The 23,780-nt window shown below is 55.0% G+C and overlaps 1 protein-coding gene across 2 annotated transcripts; it reads right to left on the bottom strand.

Annotated features, from left to right (window-relative positions):
- Positions 1-3,960: 3,960 nt before the first annotated feature.
- Peds1 (plasmanylethanolamine desaturase 1) lies at positions 3,961-22,026 on the bottom strand. Of its 2 annotated transcripts, XM_020173329.2 has the most exons (6): positions 21,862-22,026; positions 15,977-16,096; positions 8,553-8,644; positions 7,541-7,685; positions 6,095-6,307; positions 3,961-5,287 (listed from the first exon to the last, which is right to left on the bottom strand). In XM_020173329.2, the coding sequence occupies exons 1-6, from the start codon at positions 21,983-21,985 to the stop codon at positions 5,166-5,168; spliced, it is 816 nt and encodes a 271-aa protein (XP_020028918.1). In that variant the 5' UTR covers positions 21,986-22,026; the 3' UTR covers positions 3,961-5,165. The 2 variants fall into 2 exon arrangements, with proteins under 2 accessions (XP_020028918.1, XP_073931070.1); XM_074074969.1 differs by lacking the exon at positions 15,977-16,096.
- Positions 22,027-23,780: the final 1,754 nt, after the last annotated feature.

A 23,780-nucleotide genomic window follows, 5' to 3' on the forward strand; every position in this document is an offset into this window, starting at 1 on the left:
CTGGGCCTACAGTGCACCCCCACACCTGGCTGTGACATGGATCTCTGCCTCCTGAGTAGCTAGGATTACAGGCGTGAACCACCAGTGCCTGGCTCATAAACTCTTTAAACTCAGCGTGACACCCAGTCACAAAAGATTTAATTCAAACATCCACATAATCAGGGTTCATCCTAGTTCTTGTGACATCATACATTCGATGAAATACAGTAAGTGAAGTGCAAATTAAAACCACATATCAGATGGGCAAAGAACTCTGCGTTTGGTACCGCTGTATCAGCAGGGCTGTGGGGAAACGGGCACTCTGCCTGAGAGTCACCAGGCCTGGCCTTTGTGGGAGGCTATTGGTGAGCTATCAATATCGAAATCTCAGACAGCCTTTCACTCAGTAATTCAGTTCCTGCTATTGACCCATCTTGTCCACTGGCCCTCAGATCCAAAGCCGGAAGTTCTCGGTTGTACACAGAGCAGCTGTGACACCTAAGGCTGGGAATACCTCAACTTCCAGTGAGAGGTGGGTTTACAAAATAAAGATGGGTCTATCTTGAAGTCAGAATGCTATGCAGCTGTAAAAAAGGAGGAAGGAAGCTTTCCGATCATTGAAAATAACCTTGCCTCCAAAACATGGTGAAGGGACAGTGGAGAACTATGTGTCACGTCCTGCCTGTTGTGTGGAGACAGACAGACCTCAATGCCTGTACTCAGGGACTTACAAGGGTCTTGCCAAAATGATGGCCTCAGGTGGGTGTGGGGGGAAATGAGAACTTGGGGGAGCATGAGTTATGGAGCAGTTGACTTGCCACAGACCTGGGTTCAGTAACTTCTGCAAAGGAACCGCAAGTGAGTACTACATGCTTCCCAGGCCACGTGGTCTCTGTTGCAGTGGACCTGGCTGTGTGCATTACAATTTAGCATCAGCCTTAACCCTGAATGTCCTGTGTTGTGAAACCCCGCCACCACCACCTAACAAAAGTCCGTGGGCCAAGAAAAGCAGGTGGCTACAAGGATCCACCTGCTGCAGCTGGCTGAACCCTGCCTGAGGCCATTCAAGTTCTTCACCTTCAGCATGCATTTCCTGTTATAAACCAATATTTAAAGGGTAGCTTGAAAATTTAGGGTTTTACCAAAAAAGTGGTGGGAGGTTAAAGTTGGGAGCAGGTGCCCTGAAGCCTGTGCCTAGATCCCCTGTAAAGAAAAGTGAGCACAAGGGGGCTGTATGACCTTCCCAAGACCAGCTAGGAATCTCTGCCCTGCTGTCACCTCCCCTGGTCCGCCACCAGAGGGCAGGACAAAGCTAGGTCCTCCCTAAACCAGCAGAGGGGAGGCAGCCGTAGGCCCAAACACCGACTCTGGTTTTGTTCCTGGGATGCTGTAACCTCTCTCTCTCTCTCTCTCTTTCTCCGTACTGGGGTTTGAACTCAGGGTCTACACCTTAAGCCACTCCAACAGCCCTTTTTTGTGACAGTTTTTTCGAGATAGGATCTCAGGAACTATTTGCCTGGACCTGGCTTCAAACCCTGATCCTCCTGATCTCTGCCTCCTCCCATCCAAGTACTAACCAGGCCCAACCCTGCTTAGCTTTCAAGATCAGACAAGAATGGGGGCGATCAGGGAGGTATGGCCGTGGACTGATCTCTGCCTCCTGAGTAGCTAGGATTACAGGCATGAGCCACCAGTGCCTGGGTGTTTTTTTAAATTTCAACTTTTTTTTTTTTTTTGGCAACACTGGGGTTTGAACTCAGAGCCGTATGCCTCCAAAGGCCTTTTATGTGATATATTTTTGAGATAAGAGTCTCATGAACTGTTTGCTCAGGACTGGCCCCAAACCATGCTTCTCCTGATCTCTGCCTTCTGAGTAGCTGGGTTACAGGTGTGAGCCACCAGCACTGGGTTGAAAGTTTTTTTTTTTTTTGAGGGACTAGGGTTTGCAAAGCCGATGCTCTTCTGCTTCAGCCACACCTCCAGTCCTCTTTCTTCCTTTCTTCCTTCCCTGAGACTGGGTCTCTGTATGCCACCTGGGTTGATCTTGACCTTGTGGGTTGAGTGACCCTTCAGCTGCAGCCTACAGTGCATCTTCACAGCTGGCAGTGATTTAAACATGGAGTCAGCATTTAAACACCTAGAATTCTACCTTTTTTTTTTTGCTGCTGCTGCTGGGGCTGGAATCCAGTGCTCACCACTGAGCCACAGCTCAGTTCTCTGGTTCCTCTTCAATCAGTTAATGTGAGTAGCAGCTGTGCTGGGACTTGATGCCAGGTCATCACAGTCCCCTGTGTCAGCTGCCATTTCTCATGTGGGGTTGCTGTCTCAGAGGACACACTTCTGACTTGTCCCTGCCTTACCTCCCTCCCTCACTTGGGGTGGCTGAGGAGTTGGAGTTTAGCACAAGGGCTCTGAATCGGACATGAGCAGGGATCCTGATTCTGCTACCTACTGTCTATGTGAACTTGGGCTTGTCACATGACCTCCACGGCTCAGTTTCCCTATCTGCAAACGGTACTCAAAGCTGGAGGGATGGATGGATGGAACCTGCCAGAGCTCTCTGCAGCAAGCACACTAAGTGCTTAGCAGATATTAAGTTGCACCCCCTCCCACACACACTTGTTTGCCATTTCCCTGACCTCGCAGGGATCACAAGTGACCCCAGTGCACTCAGACCCGGTGCAAAACATTCCAGGCCCTGGGTTCTGGAGAAGAGATGGGCTGAGCTTGTGGCCTCTGCCGTACTAGCTGTGGGACCTTGTGTCCTTCATGTTACCCCCCTCAACTTAAGCTGAATGTTTTTGCTGACACTGGTTGGGAGGGTCTGGGAACAGGAAATAAACCCCTGTGGCCCCAAGGTTGGTCACCTGGTCCCTATGGAGCCAGTCCCACCCACCCCAGACTTTTGTATTAACAGTTTTATCTTCTTCTGGGAATATCCCCCCCTCACTCCTGTGGCTTGACAAGGGTAGATCCCACACTCCAGGGTATGTTTCAGCTCTGGCCAGTCAGAACACCTTACCTCCCCTGGCCCAGGTGATTGGCTCAGGGGGGAACACACACATGGCCCAACCCAGACCAATGAGAGTTTTCATCAAAGCCACTGGGAAGGAAGATTCTTTCCATCAAGATTGGGGAGCTGGTTCAATGTCAAGTCTCAATTCCCAGAAAAAGAGACCAAGTTCTGATGAATCCCGTGAGCCCCTGATCCTGCCAAGCCACCTGTAAACTCTTCAGATTTAGAGCTGATACAATTATTTCAGCTATTCATTTCTGCTTTAGTTTTGTCACTTGTAAATCAACAAATTCTAGCACCCCCCTTTTTTTTAGCTGGGTCTCTCAGGCAAAATCATGTCAAGTGTTAAGGAAAATGAAGTGATGGATTGCAGTTTTAAAAACACATAAATACTCTATCTGACACTGTTCTTAAGAGCCTTGTCATGTTGGTGGAGTGGCTCAAGTGGTAGAGCACCTACCTAGCAAGCATAAGGCCCTGAGTTCAAACCCAAGTGCTGAAAAAAAAAAAGTCTTGCCATTTTCTCTGTCCTCAACAGCCCTACTAGGACCCCCACCCCAACTCCCACCAGGTTCTGGTGCATGCTGGGCAAACACCTGAGCTACATCCCCAGCACAGCTAGGGACTGATAAAAATGTGCTTAGTGTGCACGACTGAATCCCAGTGCCTGGATCATAGGTGCCCTTTAATTGCTTGTTCAAAGAATAAGTTGCTTTTTCGTGTAAAATATTCTGTGGCCCCCCATTCACCTCAGCTACCCATTTTTCCAACCTGACCTTCCACTTTCCTTGCTCTCCAGTCCAAACTCAGCGGCTACCTTAACCTCAATCTTGCTGTCCTAGGAAGAGGCCCTTCTCCAGACCTAAGCTCAAATGGAATCTCCTCAGAGCACCTGCCCCAGCAGCCCCATACTTTTCCCAAGATGGTACCGGCCTGATTCTCACAAATCACCATGGGAAATTCCATGAGCATTTATTTACGTTTTATTGTCTCTTTGCCCCAGAGGTAAGCACCACCAGGGCAGGTCCTTGGTTTGTTTCACCCATGTACCCAGTGTCCAGGTCAGAGCCACACACCAGGTGCTCACACACACTCTGCTGATCCTCCAGTACGGATCTGCCTTCATTTCTCATGATCCACTCGAAAGGCCACTCCCAAGTCAGGGTCCTGAGTCCCCTCTGAAAGTGTCCCCAAGTCACTGCCTCGGGTATCCTAGCCCCATCCTGAGGCCATGGGAAGGGGGTGGAGCCTGACCCCCACCCTAGCCAATCAGGAAACACCACGAGGCAGCCAAGGCTGCTTTGTTATAAATATATTATGTGCATCCAAAACGTGACATTAAAATATTACCTCATGTCACAGAAAAGGTATTAAGGCTTTCTATTATTTACATTAACAAGCAAGCACCTTTAAAAAAAACAACCCCAAATTAAAAAAGCCCCGCTCTTCCTTCTGAAACACTTTGTCAGACATGACACTGTCCCCTTCCAAATGACCAAGGCCCTTTCATAAGGGCTGTGCCCTGTGGACGTCCTCTTTTTGGAAACATCGGCTCTGGCTGCAATCATATGGACAGTGGAAGTGGGGGTGAGGGACAAGGGACTGTCCAGACTCGGGCAGGGACTCTGGCCTCTCCCACTGGCCACCCCTGGGGCTCTTCCTTGGCAAGCTTCACCACACTTGGACAGCAGGCAGTGGCTGAAGCTGTTCACCTTCCCAGGCCTTTGGGGTCAGTTTGCAGGGCCACAGCAGGACGATGATCCAGGGCACACTAGTCCTGGAGGGGATCCCTAGATAACTGGGGCCAGTCAAGGAAAGACAGACCAAGGTGAGTCAGAGGCCTCGATGCCGCCGCTCTGAAGGGCTGCCCAGTAGGGCGGGGGCAGCAGGTGCAGGGAGTGGATGGCGGGCAGGGCAGGGCTCGGCTCCCTTTTCTGCAAAGTCAGGCTTGGCAGACGGCAGCTCTGGTGGCTGGGGAGGGCGGAGCAAAGACAACAAAGAGAAACTGAAAAACCAGTGGCTCAAGTATTCTCTGTCACGGGGTGGGCTGGGGGTGCCTGGGCCAGCCCAGGAGATGCCCTCTCCACCTGGAGGGGCTCGCAGAGGCTGGAGTTGGCAGATGGCTTGTCTGGGGGCTGGGGGAGGTTGGCATCGGGCAGGCTGGGAGAAGTCACTTGATCTTCTGGGCCCACTTCATGTCGTCCGCCCGAGGCTTCTCGCCGGTCAGGCCCTGGATGAGGTCTTCCAGGCGCCGCCAGAAACCTATCCTCTCGAGTGGGTAGTTGAGCCAGCCTGCACAGAAACGGCGGGGCTGAGTGCCGAGGGTGTGCGGGGCGAGGGCCACAGGACAGGAACCCACTACAAAAATCTGGAAGTGGGGGCCTCTCACTGAAGGGGGCAGGGGCCACTCCGTCACTCACTGGCTGAGTACCTATTGCATACCAGGCCCGGGGTGGGCCTTATTTTATCACTTGGTTTGCATGCTTGCTCAGGGGGGGAGGCCTTCCCTCACTACCTGCATAGGCAGCACCCCCTTTATGTCTTTATAGGCTTTATGATAACCTGTAAGCACCTTTTTTCATTTATCACACTTTTTTTCCCCCCAAAGTTTTTGCGATAGGGTCTTGCTATGCAGCCCAGGCTGGCCTGTGCCCCACCTGGTAGGACTGCCTCCTCCCTCTTTGGTCCGTGCCTGTCCTGACAGCTCCAACTTAAAGGGCAAAGGCCTCATCTCTCTGTTCCACCCGCCTCATGTCCTCCCTGACAGTCAGCCTCCTCAGATGTACATGTGATTTGTCCAGCCACTGTTCCCACTGAAGGCCAGTGACTCAAGGCCAGGCATTCTGTCTGTTCCCCTCACTGCTGGATGCTAAGCCCAGAGCAGTACTTGGCACACAGCAGGTGCTCAATAACTGTCTGTCTGGTGGCTGGAGTCCTAACTGCTTGAGGTAGGGGAGGAGGTCTGTCTATCTTGTTCACTGCTCTGTCCTCAGCACCCAGAAGAGTGCCTGGCACACACAACAGGTGCTCAATAAATGTGCCTTCTGAGAATGCTGGGAGGGCTGTGCCCTCCTGACCTGAGGTGGCTGTGGGCCGCACCTGTGGTGATGCAGAAGTAGGTCTCATGGGGTGAGACGTGGTGGACACGGTGGTGTTTGCGTGGCAGGATAACGTGCCAGTCCTGCAGGAGGATGACCCAGCGTGGCAGCCCGAAGTACGTATGTGACCACTTGTGGATCTGATTGGTGAAGGTGCCGAAGATGGTCAGACAGAAGACAAAGCACTCCCAGGGGTACAGCTGCTCCAGGGCTTCTGCAGGGGAGGGAGAAGAGCGGCCCATAGGACCCGCACAGCAGTCACATGGGGCAGGGCTGCTGCCTGACCTCCCCAACCCCTCACTGCCAGCCTCTGTGCCAGGATGGCACCATGTACTCCCATCTGGCCTTGGGCCGGCTCGGCCCCTCTGAGCATGGCCTTCCCCTTCTGCTCTGGGGACTGAGGACGGAGGAGGCCAGGGAATTGCTAAGCATTCAGTCTCTGCAGCCAGCCAGAGCCAGGTCGCATCCCCCGACACTGCCGGCTGTATGAACTTTGGGTGGGGCCTCTGGGTTCACCCAGGTTCCCTGAGGCAGGGCCAAGATGGTTCACGTGCACAGATTTATTTATAGAGGGAGGCTCTCCTCAGGAAAACCAACTGGGGAGCTGGGTCGAGCTGGCTCAACCCAAGGCAAAGGCAGCGGCCTACTGGGGCTCATCAGTTGCTAGCTTGAGGCTTCAGTGAGGGGGAGAAGAGAGGACAGAAGTGGCGGGACACCCTGGTAGGTCTTCCTCTGCAGGGGCAGCTACAAAGTGTCAGTGGCCACTCACCACTCACCTGCTCGGGCTTTCTCGGCCAGCCATGGGGAGGCGCTGTCAGCCTGATGGACTAGGATGTGACTCTGGCTCCCAGCCTGAAGCTCAAGTGCTGACTGACTCAAGTCCCTCCGCCAACCCCACAGCACTCAGTCCCAAGCTCCCAGCCCAGACTCTCCTTCCCTTGCTTTGAATTTTTAATGCTGGGGACAGGACCCAGGGCGCTCTGCCATGAGCTCCAGAACCTACACTTTCCTCCAAAGCCCTCAAGGTCAGGCAGGAATGAGAATGGCTGAGTACAGCCTGGCAGGGATCAGCTGGGATTGTGGGAAGCTGGAGTGTGGGTGTCCTGTCGGGGTGGTGGCAATACACTTCCTGCTTGCTGAGGCCAAGCTTGAACAAGGACCCAGGTGGCGACATCACTAATCAGATGGGACTGCCCAGGAGGAGCTGGGAAGCAAGGTCTTTGCCAGATAACCCAGATTTGTCTGTTTTGTTTTTTTGGCAGTACTGGGATTTGATCTCAGGACCTTGCACTTGCTGGTCAGGCCCTTAGCTTTACATGAAGACCATTTTAAACACCATGAGGGTGCAAAACACACACACACACACACACACACACACACACACACACACACACACGAGCACCAGTCTCTTCTGCCTCCTGCAGGCCACCCTAGCTGCGGGCCTCACCTGGGCTCTGAGTGCGGAACTTGTAGGCCATGTTTAGCAGTGGCAGCAGGGTCACCAGGCAGTTGTCGCCATTGGTCTCGATGAAGTCATGCCGTGTGATGGCTGTGGGGTCGATGTGATGCTCCCGGAAGGGCCGGATGAAAGCCTGGACAGTGGGGAAGGCAACTGGGCTGGTCAGCTGGGCGGCCAGTGTGCTCCAGACCCAACCCAGCCGCCTCAGGTCACCTCCACCTGGGACACTCTGTCCCTGACACAGATCCCACGTGAGGCCAAGTTCTAGCAGTGCAGTGAAACAACCTGGCAGGGACCTTGGCTGTCCCTTCTGGGCCTCAGTCTCCCTAACGTGCTGTGAGAGGTGTGGAGACAACCACCATCCTGCTTCCCCACCTGAGACAGGTGAGTGGCCCCTCGAAGTACAGGACGGCATGGGGCACCCAAGTCCCGCCTTTTGGTAACAGCCTCCCTTTCTCTCAGTATCACTGTTCTGACTGACTGGCCTGGGGCTGACAGTGAGCATGTGACCCAGCCCGGCCAATGAGAGCACCCGTCCTTCTGGCCACAGTGGGGATGGGCCAAGGGACTGCAGCTATGGGAAAGCAAAAGTTCTCTTTTCCATGGGGCTGGGAGCATAGATGTCTACGCAGCCAAGAGCACCACCCCCAAGAGGGGAAAGCAGAGAGATGAAGAGGGACTATCTGACGCAGATGAGCTGGCAGGCTGTGCTCCTGGCTTGGCCATGCCTTAATTTGGCTCTAACCCGGAATGTCCCCAGCATTCTGAGAGGCAGACGAGGAGGGTGGTAGGTTCAAGGCCAGCCTGGGTCACATGGTGAGACTCGATCTCAAACAAACCAACCCCATAACAACTCTCTGACTACTCCAGTCCTCATGCTTTTGCTTCCATCAGATCCCAGGGAATTTTTGCTCTGGTTTTGGAGGAGGGTGCAAAGGATAGGCTAGAGGGATGGTTCTGATCTCTTAGGGAAACTGAGGCTCAGGGCAGACATACGTACCTTCCCCACAATGGGCAGATCCACAGAGCCCCAAGTGTCAGCACCCCAGTGCACCAGGCCAGACAGGAAATCAGCAATGAGAGCCCCTGCAACTGTTGGCAAAAGAAGGGTAAGCCAGGGAAGCAGCAAGCAGGGCCATCCCTGACCCTTCCCTCAGCCAGGGTGTCACCTATTCACGCACATTCACCCCACTCATTTCTTTGGCAGTGGAGAGGAGGAGGGGAAAGATGGGTAGTTTGAAGGTGAGGGGAGGGACCAAGAAGGGATTCCCTCTTCTCCACTGGGACATTTTCTTCCTTTGGAACCTCATCCTAACACGCCTGGCCCCATCTACCCATCCTTGCTCTGCCCCTGGGAGAGGCTGGAACTCCTCTGTGGGGGAGTCTAGACAGAATACACTGGGCACACTCAGATGAGCCCCGCCCCCATCAGGAATGGCAGTCCAGATGTGAGGGCGCTCTGGCTGCTACATCTGTCACTCCACTGATCACCAGGGTTGATTCAGGTAGGTGGGTGTCCTTTCCTCCTTTGCTGCACCCTCGGTAGAAGAGGAGGACTGGAAATGTCCTCCTGGATTTGGTGTCAGAAGCACTGCACCTGCAGATGAAGCCACACACCCTAACCCTGGTTTTCAGCAGCAACAGACATTACCATGTGGATTTTCCTTGTCTCTGTTCTCAGTCTACTAAGAAGCAGAGCAGGGCCCCTTTGGAGACTCCAAAACCATCCGCTCATTTGAGGGTTCAGTAGGACCTAGAGGCTAAGCGCAGGCTCCACCACTCACATGCTGTGTGACATCACACAAGTTACTTAACACCTCTGTGCCCCAGGTGTCCCTTGTGAGATGGGAGTGCTGGTGATTACAAAGAACACAGTGGTTGCCACTTATCGAGCACTTTCCGGCACCACCTGATGGATCCCAATGAATGGTCACCATGGTAAGAGGAATTGGTAGTATTTTAGTTCCTGCTCTGCAGAGGTGGGAACTCAGGCATGGAGAGCGGAAGTAGCTGGGCCAGGGTCACACATGGCACAGCTGGACTCCGAACCTGCCTTGAGCTCCAAGCCTGAAACAGAAGTTCCCTCTCCACAGGGAAACTGAGGGCAAGTGGCCAGTGGCCTGAGTAATGCAGCACTGTGCCAAGTCCACACCATTCTTGTTGGCCCCCCACAGCCCCGTGGCCTCTTCCCTTTCCCTGCACACCTCATGCGCCCCTGGGTCTTTGCACGTGCCCTTCCCTCTGCCTGGAACATTCTTTTCCAACGTGCAACACAGCTCATCTCCCTTGCCCCTCCAAGTCTGCACTTGTGTCCTCAACGCCACCTGCCACCTGCCAGCTCCCCTACCTCTGCCTGTCTCGATTCTTTTCCAACACTTGTCACCTTGTCTTGTTTAAGGCCTCCCCTCCACAGGGATGGGTTGTAGGCTGGTTTTGCTCATGACTAACTTCTGGCCACTGGCACATACCAGCCAGCACACAGTAGCTCCAAGTACAGGCAGCACACAGTAGGCCTGCGGACATGCTACTGATTCAGCTGCTTGACCAACTAAGTGGCTTAGTTCCCAGAGGCCCTGGGCACCCACTGGGAAGAGGGGGAGCACAGGAGGCAGCTGCTCAGCAGGCACTTGCTGGTCCTGGGGAGAAGGGCGGGAGCCAGCTGGGGACCTATTGTGTGCAGAAGTCAAAGGACGGGCTGGAGCTCAGTGGCTGGCAGTCCTGCTCCTTAGTGAGGATGGGGCAGAGGACAAAGAAGCCTCTTGTACTTGGTGCTCCCAGACTCTGTTCCCATTGATGTGGTGGTCCCTCCTCAGCCTTCTCTCTCAGACACAGGCCATGGAACTCACCTGGTCACAGCCATCCGCCCAAAAGCAGATCTTTCTGCCTCCTGCTTTCTCTCAAGGCGCTGTCACCACCTGGGATGGCGCACTTACTTTCCCACTTTTTTTTTTGGCGGTGCTGGGGTTTGAACTGAGGGCCTCATACATGCTAGGCAGGTGCTCTACCACTTGAGCCACTCCGCCAGCTGCCCTCACTTGTTGATAAGGAAAGAGCCTCAGAAGTCACCCCATGTCTCAGACACGTGGCTTGGCAGTGCCGCTGTGGTTGGGAGAGGTGCCTCCCATGGCACTACAGCAGGTCCAGGGCGTCCTGGTCACCCCATGTCTCAGACACGTGGCTTGGCAGTGCCGCTGTGGTTGGGAGAGGTGCCTCCCATGGCACTACAGCAGGTCCAGGGCGTCCTGAACGTGCCTGCTGAAAACTATTCAATGCCATGGACGCGCTGCCTCTGCTGCAGGAAGGACAAGCGGCCATGTGGCCAAGAGCTGCAGTGCAGCTGGGAGGCCTCATGTCTCGCCACCATATTGCTGTGTGACCCCAGGAAAGCCTCCTGCCTCCTCTGGGCCTCAGCATCACTTACATAATTAGCGCAGTCTCGGAGGTCTGTCCCCAAAGCTCTGACTAGTGACAGCTTTGATGCTGCCTTCAAGAGACACAGGTACAGGGGAGCAGTGACTGGGGGCCACAGGGGAGTGTGGCCTGGTGGGGAATCTGGGGATGGCGTCTATGTTCTCTGAGCTCTGGGCTCCCGTGGGGCTGGAGTAGTCCCCCCAAGTCTTGGCTCACCTTATATTATAATTGACTGTCCTGCACACAGTTCAGGGTGTAAGCTGTCCCAGCTGACCAGCCCTGGTCACAAACTATATCCCACACCTACACAGGACATAAGGACTGGCCAACTTTCTTTTTGGGGCCAGTCAGCAAACACTGTGGGCTCTGCAGCCTCTGCTACTGCAACTCAACTCTGCTGTCGTGATGGAGTGGGGGCAGCACAGACCAAACATCAGCAACAGGGCAGCAGTGTTCCTGTGAGACTCTGCCTGCAAGTGTTTTTGGTTCTTGGACGCCATCTGTTGATCCTAACATGGGACATTCCCAGCCCCCAGGAGGCTCCCTCGGGCCCCACAGTGCCCTCTTATTATTCCATGCAACCTGACAGACCCACCTCCCATCAGCATGGATCGATTTTGTCTGTTCTAGAACTTCATACACATCGACTCACACAGCATGTGCACTTTCTTGATCTGGCTTCTTTCACTAGTTCATGTAGAGTTATCCATGTGTCATGTGCACCAGGAGATTACTCTTTGCATTGCTGAGTAGTACTCCAGCCCCTGGCCGGGGCAGAATGTGTGACCACTGGTTGTTGTTGGGTAGGGACTGCTGGACTTCAGTGGCAGTGAGCACCACATGCACTCAGCAGCCCTCATTCGTCAAATGAAGATGGCAGAGACTCTTGGTTTTAACCTGACAGCCTTTGCTACTCAGCCATGTGCCAGTATCTTAGATGGTTCACCTCCTTTCATCCTCGAGCAGCTCCAAGGCCAGGTCTAGGCAGTCCCCAGCTCATCTCCTTAATTGTCCTAAGCTGTCAATTCCCACAGATGATCAGGACATGATAATAACTTTATTACTACCGGGTGCTGGTAGCTCATGCCTGTAATCCTAGCTACTTGGGAGGGTGACATCAGGAGTATCACAGTTCAAGGCCAGCCCAGGCAAACAGTTCCAAAGACCCTATCTCGAAAACAACTAGAGCAAAATGAGTGGAGGTGTGGCTCAAGCATTAGAGTGCCTGATTTCTAAGTGCAAAGACCTGAATTCAAACCCTAGTTCCACAGGAAAAAACCAAAAAACCCCAACCAAACAAAACCAAAACCCGTATCACAAAACTAATTGTGACGGTGGATGCTTCCTGTGAACTCAGCACACTCATGTACTGGCAGAGGCCTGACACCCACTCCAAAGTCAGGCCCTACACAGGACTTACTTCCAGAGAGCACAGCGTGGCAGGGAGGGAAACTGACTTTGCAGGGGAGAGGGGAGAGGGGAGAGGGGAGAGGGGAGAGGGGAGAGGGGAGAGGCCTGACAACTGTTACCTGAGCTGGTGCCCACAGGCAGCCTCACTGTGGAGTCCTGCTGATGGGCGTTCTTGCTCTTTACCTCTGCACCTCCTCCCCAATCCCAGGTCCTCAGATTAGGCGCGAGAAAAAAACACCAACCAAATGCAACAGGGGGACACTCTACACAGTCCAGCTTTCCTCAAAACTGTCAAGGTCATTGAAAATAAGAAGCCTGAGCCTGGGGGTGTGTGGCTCAGTGGGACAGCATACAAGGCCCTGGGCTTCACAACCAGCACCACACAGACACAGAAAAGTGTCAGAGCCCAGACAGCCTAAATTTTAGGGTCATACAACTAAACATGACATCCTTTCCTAGATAGGTCCCTGGGCCAGGAAGAAGACAGAGCTGGCAAACTAAGGAAAGGGAATAAACTTTGGACTTGCCTCAGAATGTATCAACATCGCTGGTTAATTGCAACAGTGGCTTCCAACCTAAGACCTTAGAGAGGCAACCGGGAGGCGTGCATGGGAACAGTGTATCTCTCCATCTTTCCGCAAATCTAAAACTGCTCTGAAACATCACCGCTACTAAAGCAAAGCCAATCTCTGTCCCTATGGACCCGACTTTCTTGAGGAGGAAGCGGAGACCCTCTGGGGAGGACTGCCCAAGGTCACGAGCAGCAGAGCAGGTCAGGGCTGCTGGGGTGTAGCCAGAGGCCACTGGAGGAGTCCCTCACTCACAATGACATGCACTCAGGCGGCTGAGCCTCAGGTCCAGGTCCCAGAAACGAGGCCCACACAGGGCTTGCCACCTGACAGGTGGACACAGGCAGAGTGTCAGGCTCCTGTAATGCGGCGAGGGTTCCCCACAGGCAGCTCTGAGGGGCTCGGTGTCCCTCACCCCTTGGAGCCCCAGTTTGCCCTCCCAGGCGCCGAGCAGTGAAGGCAAGTACTTTGGACTGAAGTTAGGAATTGTTTTAGGCAGGAGGAAATGGCTCTGCTTTTCCTGGGCCCTGGGGTGGCTGTTCTAAAGGACCGACGCCAGCTGCTCACCAGGCTGCAAGGCCCCTTTAACGGGGGAGGGTGGCAGGCACAGGCACACAGAAGCCTCTTTGTCCCAGCACTGGTGACTGGCAGCTGGCTCACCCTGGGAGTGGCCTTAGCATAGTCACCACCCTTCCCCGCAGACACAGAGATGGGACTGAGACGAGGATAGCTGCCTCCAGGCCCTCCTAACTCACCAACGACTTGCTAGGACACCCTCTCCTCCACTGTCTCTAGAGGACTCCCACTGGCTCCTCCAGGGATCAAGTCCTAGCCCCATGCTCGCTTGGCTTTCCCCAATGGAGCAACCTTCAACTTCTACCCCATCACTGCAGCACTGTTTTTGTTAGTCACTAATGGCCCTCGTGGGTTAAATCCGGCAGTCCCTTTGCAGCTCCATGTTGCTGGTGTGCAGCTCCCCCTTTCCTTTGAGCATTCTTTCCAGCCACATTGGCCTCCTCTCCATCCACCCAATATATGGGGTACATCAGCCTCAGGGCCTTTGCGCTTGCTATCCTTTACCTGGAAGGCACTCCCCCAAGATATCTATCTTGAGGCCTCCTCCCTCACTCCCTCCAGATCTCCACACAAATATCACTCTTCAGAGGCCTCCCAGGCTATTCTTTATCTTGATTTAGCTCACGGGCATTGCATCACGTGTGCCTGGCTTTATCAACTGGACACCTTTCATGTTTCACCTCTCTGATTTCCGGGCGGAACCTCGGGAGACAGTGATGGTAGGGCTGGCATGGTGCTCTTATCACTTGCTGAGTGTTAACACACAAATCAGAACAGCTATTTAGATCGATTGGGGACTGTGCAAACACCACTATCCAGGACTATCTGCACTTATCAGCCAGAGGCAGAGGTGTGGGGCACGGAGCCAGAGCCATGCGGACTTTTCCAGCTTCTGGGGGCTGGAAGCCCAGGTCCTACCCAGGGAAGCAAGGTAGTGACCTGCTGGGGAAACCCACCCTCCCAGCCTACACAGCACCCTGCTGGGCCCACTGCCCAGACCACCCTTTGCTCCCAGGGTCCACTGCAGGCTGTCTGGCCTTGGCTGGGTATAGTCTGTGGGTTGAGTGCCAGGCAGGTCTGCATTCGAGATCCCAGGCTCTGCTACTGCCTGGTCTCACAGAGGATGGTGACGTGAACTCCTCACTAGGTTGCCATGAACAGCGGGGCCTGCCCAGTTCTGGGCCTGGCACCTAACAGGCATTCACAAAACATCTGCTACTAAGCTGACCAGGGAAGGTGGAACCAGCCTTGGTCAGTGGTTGGCAGTAGTGTCCCCTCCCCTCCCCTCTTCTTGGTGGTCCCTGGCGTTCTCAGTCCTTACGCACACCTGCATTTTGGCCTCACAGCAGCCTGCAGAGGCAGGTATGTGGTACTGGATTTCATCTGCATGGGAAACGGGGCCCTAGGACTCGGAACATCTGTGTCCTTGGGCCCTACACTGTTGGCTTAGGTGGCGATCGTGCTTCTGTTGGACTGTGGGAGCGGCCCGGAGCGCAGGCCTGGGAGGAAGATGAGCACCCGAGTGAGGGCAGAGGGGAGAAGAGACAAGAAAACCAAGTTACCCTGGGACCCGGGAGTGGTTCTGGGCAGGAAGGTCCAGGCTATGTGCTGGCTGAGGTGTGGCTTGTGGCTGGCTGTCTCTGAGCCTCGGTTTCTCATCTGCGAACTGTCAACAGTCTTGATATCTCCCTCCCAGGCTGTGAGTGGGTGGGGCCTTGCCAGTAGACTGTGCCCAGGAGTCGCTCACAAACGCAGCCCGCTCCTTCATTCAGACACCCAGGCACCAAATATCGGGCACCTTGTGTTTGGGGTGGGGCACACAGCAGTGAAGGAAATAGAAAAAAATCTGACATTTGATTGAGGGTAGACAAAGAGCAGGGTGGAGGGACAGCTCGTGACAGAGTTGCTATATTTGAGGGGCAATCAAGGAGAGCCACTCTGAGGAGGGACCTCTAACCAGAGACCTTGGGGGAACAAATCATGCAGCTGTCTTCAAGAAGAGAGCTCCAGGCACAGGGAACAGCATGTGCAAAGGCCCTGAGGTAAGAGTGGGTTGGTTGGTGTGTGGCGGGAATGGGGTGAGTGCACAGGAAAGAGGCAAGTGAGGGCCTCTGAGGTGGGAGGGGCCAGAGGGACCCACATGGAGCTGCCACTGTGAGCACAGAGAGGAAGACCGGCCCTGGCTGGCCTGACTGAGGGTAACAGGAAATCCCGTGGCTGGATGTGGGGACAGAGGAAGACAGTAGGCAAGGAGGAGGTGGGGTATGGCTGGATCGGAAGCATTTTGAAACAGAATTGGAGGAACCAGGATGACATCATGGCGTTGGGCTGCAGTGACAGGGCAAGCAGAAGTGCTGCCACCTGAGATGGGGGGGTGGGGCTCCCAGGTCACATTCCTGTGTGCACACCACATGCACACACACAGGTCAGGGGTGAGGAGCTGGAGCTGTGCACTCACCTACACCCACGATGACAAGGGACGTGTGCTCCCAGCGGGCCAGCAGCAGGAGATGGACCAAGTTGTGGGCGATGAGGCTGAAGCAGAGGACCACGCAGCACCACTCCTGGAAACGCTTGCCTGCGGGGAGAGCAGGCTGAGCGCCAGTGTGTCTTAGCAGCCACTCCCACCACCTATGTCACAGATGATGACCCTCAGGCTTGGAGAAGGCCCTTCTGAGTGTCACACACCCGTGAGGATGGACTTGCACGTGCCAATTCTTCAGCAGATAGGACCTGAAAATTTGACTCTCTGCTGACACCCAAGGGAAGCTGAATCTGAATGACTGTCCCTTCTGGGTTTTTTTGGTTGGGGGGGGGGCGGCACTGGGGTTTGAACTCAGTGCCTCAAGCACCTCAAGCTTGCTAAGCAGGTGCTCTACCACTTGAGCCACTCCTGCAGCCCCCCTCTTTGTTTCAACTGGAAACTTCCCGGCACCATCTGTCCCCTTTGCAGGTAATTACTTGGAGGCAGAGGCCCAGGGCCTGCCCAGCCGCCATGTAGCAGCTCCAGGCAAGGAAATGGAGGACAAGGAGGCCTCGAGGATGCAAGGAGTGAGGTGTTGCACAGTTGCCACCTAGGTAAAGAGAGGCCTCCACAACTGGGGCTGGCTTTCCACTTACTCCCTTTAGAATGTGCCAGATCACCATTTTTCTTTTAATTATTAAAAGTTTGTAAAAAGGAATTAAAAACACCACGTGGATGATGCAGAGCCCGAGCTACTTTCCTAGGCAGCTGATCGCAAAGGCACAAGACCCTCCATGGCACCTGCCCAGGTGAGCATTCTGCTGATGAGAAGACCAAGGGTCAGAGAGGTCAAGGAATGGTCCAAGGCTGCCCAGCTAGTCAGTTACGGACCGGGATCCTGGGCCAGGTGGTGCTCAATAAACGCTTGTGGAACAAACAAATTCCTAAGCACGCTCCTAAAGGGAGACAGCCGGGCTGTAGCTGTGTCTCTGGGGCCCTCACCAGAGCACCCCTGGGAAGAAATAGCAGACTCCAGGTTCGACCAGGTCACACAGCAGCATGCCGCTCTGACCCTGCCAGAACCAGAACCAGGACAGGGACCAGGACAGTTGCTCCCACCTGAGCCCATGAAAAAGCCAATGCTCAGAGGGGGAGACACTCCAGGGTCACAACCCTTTGGTCCTCTGTACAGAGGACACTGAGGCCTTCCAAGGAGGTCACACAGCTGCAGAATGGGGTCTACAGCTCCCCATTCCTGTTTCCCTTGGGCCATGCAGCCTTCTTCCCCAGCAGCCCAGTCTTAAGGTCATCCCAGGGCTTTCCCATTTCCGGTTCCTGTTTGTGGGCAGGGCCTGGGCTCAGAAGCAGGAAGCCCTGCTGTGTGTGTGTTGGGGGGAGAGGGGGCACAGCAGGAAAGAAAGGACAGGTGAACTCTCCCTAACAACCTGCCTGCAGGGTTGCAGGTGGGAAGATCAGATGACAGTAACAATGGCTGCCACCATGAGGGTGCGGCGCATCCATCAAAGATGCCACTGGCTGCTCTGCTCTTGACATTTTTTTTTTGCGGTACTGGGGTTTGAACTGAGAGCCTCACGCTTGCTAGACAGGCACTCTACCACTTGAGCCACTTCACCAACCCGACATTTTGTTTTTAAATGAGCTAAATTTAAGTCACATAAATCCCTATTTTCTTACTTCTCCTAAGAACACAGGGAAGCTCTGGCCTAGCAGATGGGGTACAAGTTCCTCCCTGTGCTGCCTGTGGCTGACCTAAGGTTTTGAGCCCGAATGAGTCTCTCATTCAAGGAAGGAACTGTGTGAAGCGCTTTCCCAGAGGAGGAAACTGAGGCTTGGAGTCCTAAGTGGGACATACTGGTTGCCTTGATTCCAGAGAGGGCTGAACTCTTTGACCATCCCTGAAACCGGTGCTTCCCTTCTAAACTCCATCTCTCTCTGGACCTGGCTGCTCTGCAGACTGGGACCTCAGTTCTGGTCCACCGAAAACCTCCGTAAGGTAACCAGCTTCTTTACTGAGCACTTATGCGTGCTAAGCACAGTGATAACAACAGCTCTGCCGCCCTCATTCTGCCCTGTGAGCTGGGGACCAGCCCTCCCCATCCTGGAGAGAGAAAGTGACTCATCAACAACCAACAGCATGGACCACCAGCCTGTCTATCAGGCCTATGGGGTTGGGTGGCCTTACTAGTGTCACTTTTCAGACAGGCTGGGATGACAGAAGCCTGGCTAAGGACACAAGCGACCTGCCTGTCCTCTGGTGGTAGTCCTGTTCCCTCAACAGACAGGGAAGTGTTGGTGGTCTGGCCGCATCACCACCGCAGTGATTACTTGTTGCCTAGGGAGGAGCTGGCACACACAGTGGGTGTACAGTCTGGGAGGGGCAAGGCCTCGCGCCACCTGCCTCTTCCCACTCCAGCAGAGACAAGCCCCACATAACCTACACTTCTGATGGCACTTGAACATTCAGGAGACCCCAGGTCTCACAGAAATGGGGGAACAGGAGGTACAGACAGTGTGGGACCAGAGGCATGGATACACATGGAGATGAGAACAGGAATCAGAGATCTAGAAAGATGAGAGACAGACACAGGGAGAGCGATGAGGAGACAAAAAAGAGAGAAAGTGGGATGGAGAAGAGAGGCAGGGACAGGGGGAGCTCAGCCCCAAGTGTGGTGGGACCAGGCCTGGCCAGGATGGAGGGAAAGGGCACCCAGGCCACTGTGGTCTGACTTTGAGCAGACCCATCTGGGTGACCCACAGGCTCCACTTCAGGCCTACAGGCCAGGCTGCCTGCCCTGTGGCTCTGATGCCTCCAGGAATGGTGACAACCATAGTTGGCCTGGGTGCATGGATGGCTGGACCCAGGACACTTCAGGCTCCTAAGTGGTACAAAGTAGGCTCCAGTTGGGAGCTGGACACCTGCCTTACTGCCTTCCTGGCCTGAGCAGGTAAAGGGGCCCTGCCAGGCTCGCCATGTTCCACATGAGCCCTGGCCCTGGGACTGGAGGGGAGGTCATTGTTGTGAAACTCAAACCCAGAGCGCAGTGCTGCATACAACTTTCTACAGTTCCCAGGTCCAGCAGGACCAGGCCCAGCACTTATCAGGATGCTTGGGGCCTATGGAATTGGGTCACAGTCAAGGTCCCCTTTGCCTCACCCTTGCCCATTCCCTCTGTCCTGCCTGCCCTGGGCACCCTAGGCCCACCCTCTGCCAGAGGGCTGCACATATGCTGGGCTGCTCACCTGGAATGTCTGTCCCCTCCTGCACACTACCCTGCTGGCTCATGCCCACAGCCAAGGTGAAGAACACAGAACCTAGAATGCCTCAGCCTGAGTTCCAGGAGTAGCTCTTCTGCCTGAGGGGTCTTAGAGTCCTCCTCTGGAAAAAGGAGTTAATACACCTCACCCAGGTGAAGTGAGGACGGAATGACAGCAAGTGAGGAAGATGCCTCACACATAGTCAGTGCTCAATAAATGTCAGCTACATTACTCGCCCTTGGTATTGCCATCAGTTGTCAAATGATAAACCACCTCCAGTCTGAGGAATCCCAAGAACTCAGTCCTAGGACCCAGGAACTTCTCCCACTCTTTCCTGCTAACTCTTTCCCAGCCTACAGGCTCCTCAGTGTTCCACAAACGTGCCAGCCATGTTCCCACCTCAGGGCCTTTGCACTTGCTGTTTCCCTGGTCTGGACCAACCCCTCCCAAAATATTAAGGTTTCTTCTCTCCTACCCTCCCTTCCTTCAGGTCTGTGCTCAAATGCCACCAACTTAGGAAGGCCTTAGTTGTCTGCTCTCTAACAGGCCATTCCTCGTTAATATTTTCCCTCTTGCTATGGATTTGCAGAAAGGGAGGAGAGACATTTTCTTTGCGTGGAGGTTTACCACCTGTCTCTTACTAAAATGCCAGCTCAGCTCCTCTGTCTTTTTGCTGTTCTGCTCCAGGGTCTAGAACAGAGACTGGAACATAGATGCTTACGATATGTTGATGCTTGTCTCTTATTTTATAGGTCAGGTCCAGAGAGGTCAAGATACTTCCTCAAGGCCACACAGCAGGCAGAGAGAGGCCTATGAAGAGGAATTTGGAGGAACCTGTTTGGCTGGTCTCTCCCTCCAGGTCAGTAGAGAAGGCCTTGACCGCAGGCCTGAGGTCCCAGGAGGGTACAGACAGCCCACTGGCTGGACAGAGAGGGACAGACATACAATTGCAATTGAGTGATGAGACAGCATCCCCTGGAGAGGTGTAGAATGCCTGGACCCATCTGGGCTGGGTGGAAGCAGGCAGGGTAGGCAAAGCGGCCGACAAGGGAGGGCCTCGGAATCCTCATCCAGGGAGGGGAAGGAGGGGCGGAGGGGCAGAGAGGCAAGGCAGCTTTGTCTGAGCTTCCAGTGAAGGGCAGACTAACTACTGGGGAACTTCAGGGAGTACCTACTGTATGCCAGGCTTGGTGCCACAGTGGGTGACCTCATTTCCTTTTCCTAAGGACACTGAGGTGCAGATGAACTTTACCTTGTGTCCATGGAGGGAAAGGAACTTGGCTCAGATCACAGCTGAGTAGTTTGGATGCCAACCCCAGCCTCCTCTAAGGAGAGCAGGAGGTTTTACATCACAAGGCTGGGTGTCTGGGGTATGGGCTGGAGAGAGACTGGCAGTACGGACCAGGTGCCCAAGTCAGGTCTGAAAAATTGCACATACAGTCTCTGGTGATCAACGATACAGTTGGAAAAACAAGGCCCAAGGTCACGCTGCCACCCATGACAAAGACTGCATCAAACCCAGGCTGGCCAGGGCAAGGCACCAAGGGGGGTGCCCAGCCCTGGGCTGCGCACAAAAGCAAAGATGTCAGAATGGCTGACGAAGCTTGATGTGATGACAGATGACCTAGGGCAGCTCCCAGTCACCTGACTCCGGAGTTCTCAAAGGCACCTCCTTAACCCCTGGGACACTGGGTCATCCCAGAGCCACACAGTGAGATTCCTGGGGATCACTGGGAGTAGGAGAACCAGATGGGGACTGATGTTTGCAGGAGCATGAACGGTGGGAAAGAGGAAAAGACAGAAGCAGGAGGGACCTGACCTGCAGGGGGAAAAGGGTGGAGCCATAGCTAGGGTCTTCTGGTCTGGAGAACTGTGGGTGCTCCACTCCCTCCTACCCAGGGGGAGGGAGAGGGGCAAAGGCTGGGACTGGGCGTGGGTGGGGGATGTGACACTGTGGGGCTTACATTCTTCCACTGCCTGGTGTCTCCAGGAGGGAGGGGAGAAGATCACAGTCTGCAGCCACTGAAGCTAGAACTAGAATGGGGCTTCCGGGGAATGTCATCTGGTGCCCTCTGCAGCCAGGAGATCCCAAGTTAGGGTTCCCTAAGCAAGGAGACTAACGATCCCAGGTTGGGGGATGAGGTCAGTGTTTGCTGCCTAGGGCCTGACCAGGGTGCAGATGAGGTGCTAGAGTGCAGATTCCGATCCGGGGACCCCACGGTGGGATATGACTTTAGGAGACCGGGGACAGCTGCCTTAGGTTTGGACTGGTCCAGAGCGCACCGGGCAGGCCAGGCTGTGCAAGGGGTCCTAAGTGTAGGAACCTAAGGTGCCAAGGGGCTGCAGGATTCCAGATCTACGAGTACAACGGGAGCTGTTTGTAGCCCGGGGGGCAGGTTTGGGTAGTTCCCTGATCTGGGAGTATTTCTGCAGCCCGAAAGCCCCGGGGCTGAGGCTCTGACTTGGGCTCGAGGCTGGGGTGGGGTCCCTGGACCTGGGCCAGCATTTTCAAGTTAGAGGCGGGGGCTGGAGTGTCCGGTCTGGGCCCGATCTGGGGAGCCCGGCTTGCGGACTGCAGGCCTGGCGGAGCCCGGAGGTCCTACCTGGCGAGTAGAGCGCGGCCAGCTCGCGGGCCCCGGCGTGCTGCGCGCCCCAGCGCCGGCAATAGGCCGCCTCATCCTCGTCGAGCTCCGGTTGCTGGCCCGGTCCGTCCTCGGCGCCCGCCATGGCCCCTCGCCCGGCCCGCCCGGCCCGCCCGGTGCGCTCTGCTGGCGGCGGCGGCGGCGGCGGCGGCGGCGGTGGCGGCGGCGGCACGGCCGCGGAACCGCGGCGAGATCACGCCGCCCAATGACCGCCCAGCGCCGGGCGCGGCGGCGGCGCGGGCGGGAGCTTCGCCGGGCTGCGCGTCACAGCCAATCAGAGCCCACGCCCGAGCCGCGTCAACCAATCAGTGGCCGTCGAACTGCAGCCAACCGCGGTGCCCGGGGCGGGGCCGCAGCTGGGCGCAGCTGGGCGCGGAAGCGTGGGGCCGCAGGGCGTCCGCGCCTTGCCCTGCTCCGCCCTCAGCCGGGCCTGGCTCGGGCCCTCGGGAACTCGAGCACTTCGCCGCCCAGATGCGTCTCGGTTATTTGTTAGTGCAATGGGTTGAGGCCAAGCCGGAGGTGGGCATTTCTTCGGTAGTCACCCTTAAGCGCCTACTGTATGCAGGCAGCGCGAAGGGAGGCCGATGGGCTGCATGCAGCACGGGAGCGTTCAGCTCGATCTTTATACGGTGCTCTGCCTCCAGCCGAGCCGATTTACAAGAGCTGCACCTGCCCAGGCCTACTGTGTCAGAGGTTAGAGGCCCGTGCCTACTCCAGCTCTGTGCCAGCCTTGTGCCGGGCGCCCAAAGAGCAGGATCCGAGCCTGCCCCGCCCCAGGAACTCATGTTCTTCCGAGGAGAGGACAGAAAAAGGATGGAAATGACAAGCGGAGTTATCATAAGATTTGTTGAGCGCTTAACACTTGAAGGGGGCTGAGCCAAAGAGCCACATTTCATTTAATAACCGTGGATACTGAGCTGGGCGTGGGGGTGTATGCCTGTAATCCCAGCGCTGGAAAGGTTGACGCAAGAGGTTCCAGAGCTAGAGGCCAACCGAGGACAGACCTTGTCTCAAAACCAAAAAAATAAAAATAAAAAAATAACCATTGATCCTGCCCTTTCAGAGAGGTTTCTTGTGACCACCTGCTCAAAGTTGCCCCCTCCCCCAGTCACTGTGACATCATCCTGTTTTGTCCTCTCAGTGCTTGTCATGGGCAATGCACTTGCAGTTCCTCTCTCCCCTATCATAAAAGCAGCTCCTGAGGGCTTGCTCCTGGGTTGGTCTGAGGTTGACACATGGTAGAAGCTCACAAAAATGGTTGTTGAATGAATGAAGGCTCAGCCCAGTGTCTTTCATATTCAGCCAGTAAATGACAGCTCAGGCTTTGCCCTTGGTCTAGCTGACTCTGAAGTTCACAGTAATTGCTCATAGGAATTCCATCAGACGGGAGCCACCCTCCAGGCTGTGGAAGGATCCAAAGGTACCTGGTAGGAGCAGAGAGCAGAGGTAACGTGGAATTTCCTTCTGAGGATCCATCTTCCTTCTTCAAGGGGTTAGGCCATGTATTCATTGGCTATTTCCTGAGTGGTCCTACCTCTGGTGGTCACTGCCCCTGATCTTATCAGGCCTGTGAGCCCTCCCTGCCTCTTTCCCACATCTCCTCCCAGAAAGGAATAGTCACTTTGGAATGGCTGCAGCCCAAGTCCCTGTGAGTTCTGGAGAAGGTGGCTGGCCTGGCATCACTTATTAACTGTGTGGTTGGATTTTATCCCCAGCAGGCTTCTGCCTTGCTTTGGTGGGGGCTGGGTCTCAGGCTTCCTGTGTCCCAGAGTCTGAGAGCAGGTTAGTGCTGGCATCTAGAGATCCCTCAGTGGCCAGCCCTAGGTGGCTGGCAGACTGCCTAAGATAACTCGTTCTCTCAAAAACACAGGCTTGTGAAG

Source organism: Castor canadensis, chromosome 5 (genome assembly GCF_047511655.1).
Source record: "Castor canadensis chromosome 5, mCasCan1.hap1v2, whole genome shotgun sequence".
NCBI classification, from domain to species: Eukaryota; Metazoa; Chordata; class Mammalia; order Rodentia; family Castoridae; genus Castor; species Castor canadensis.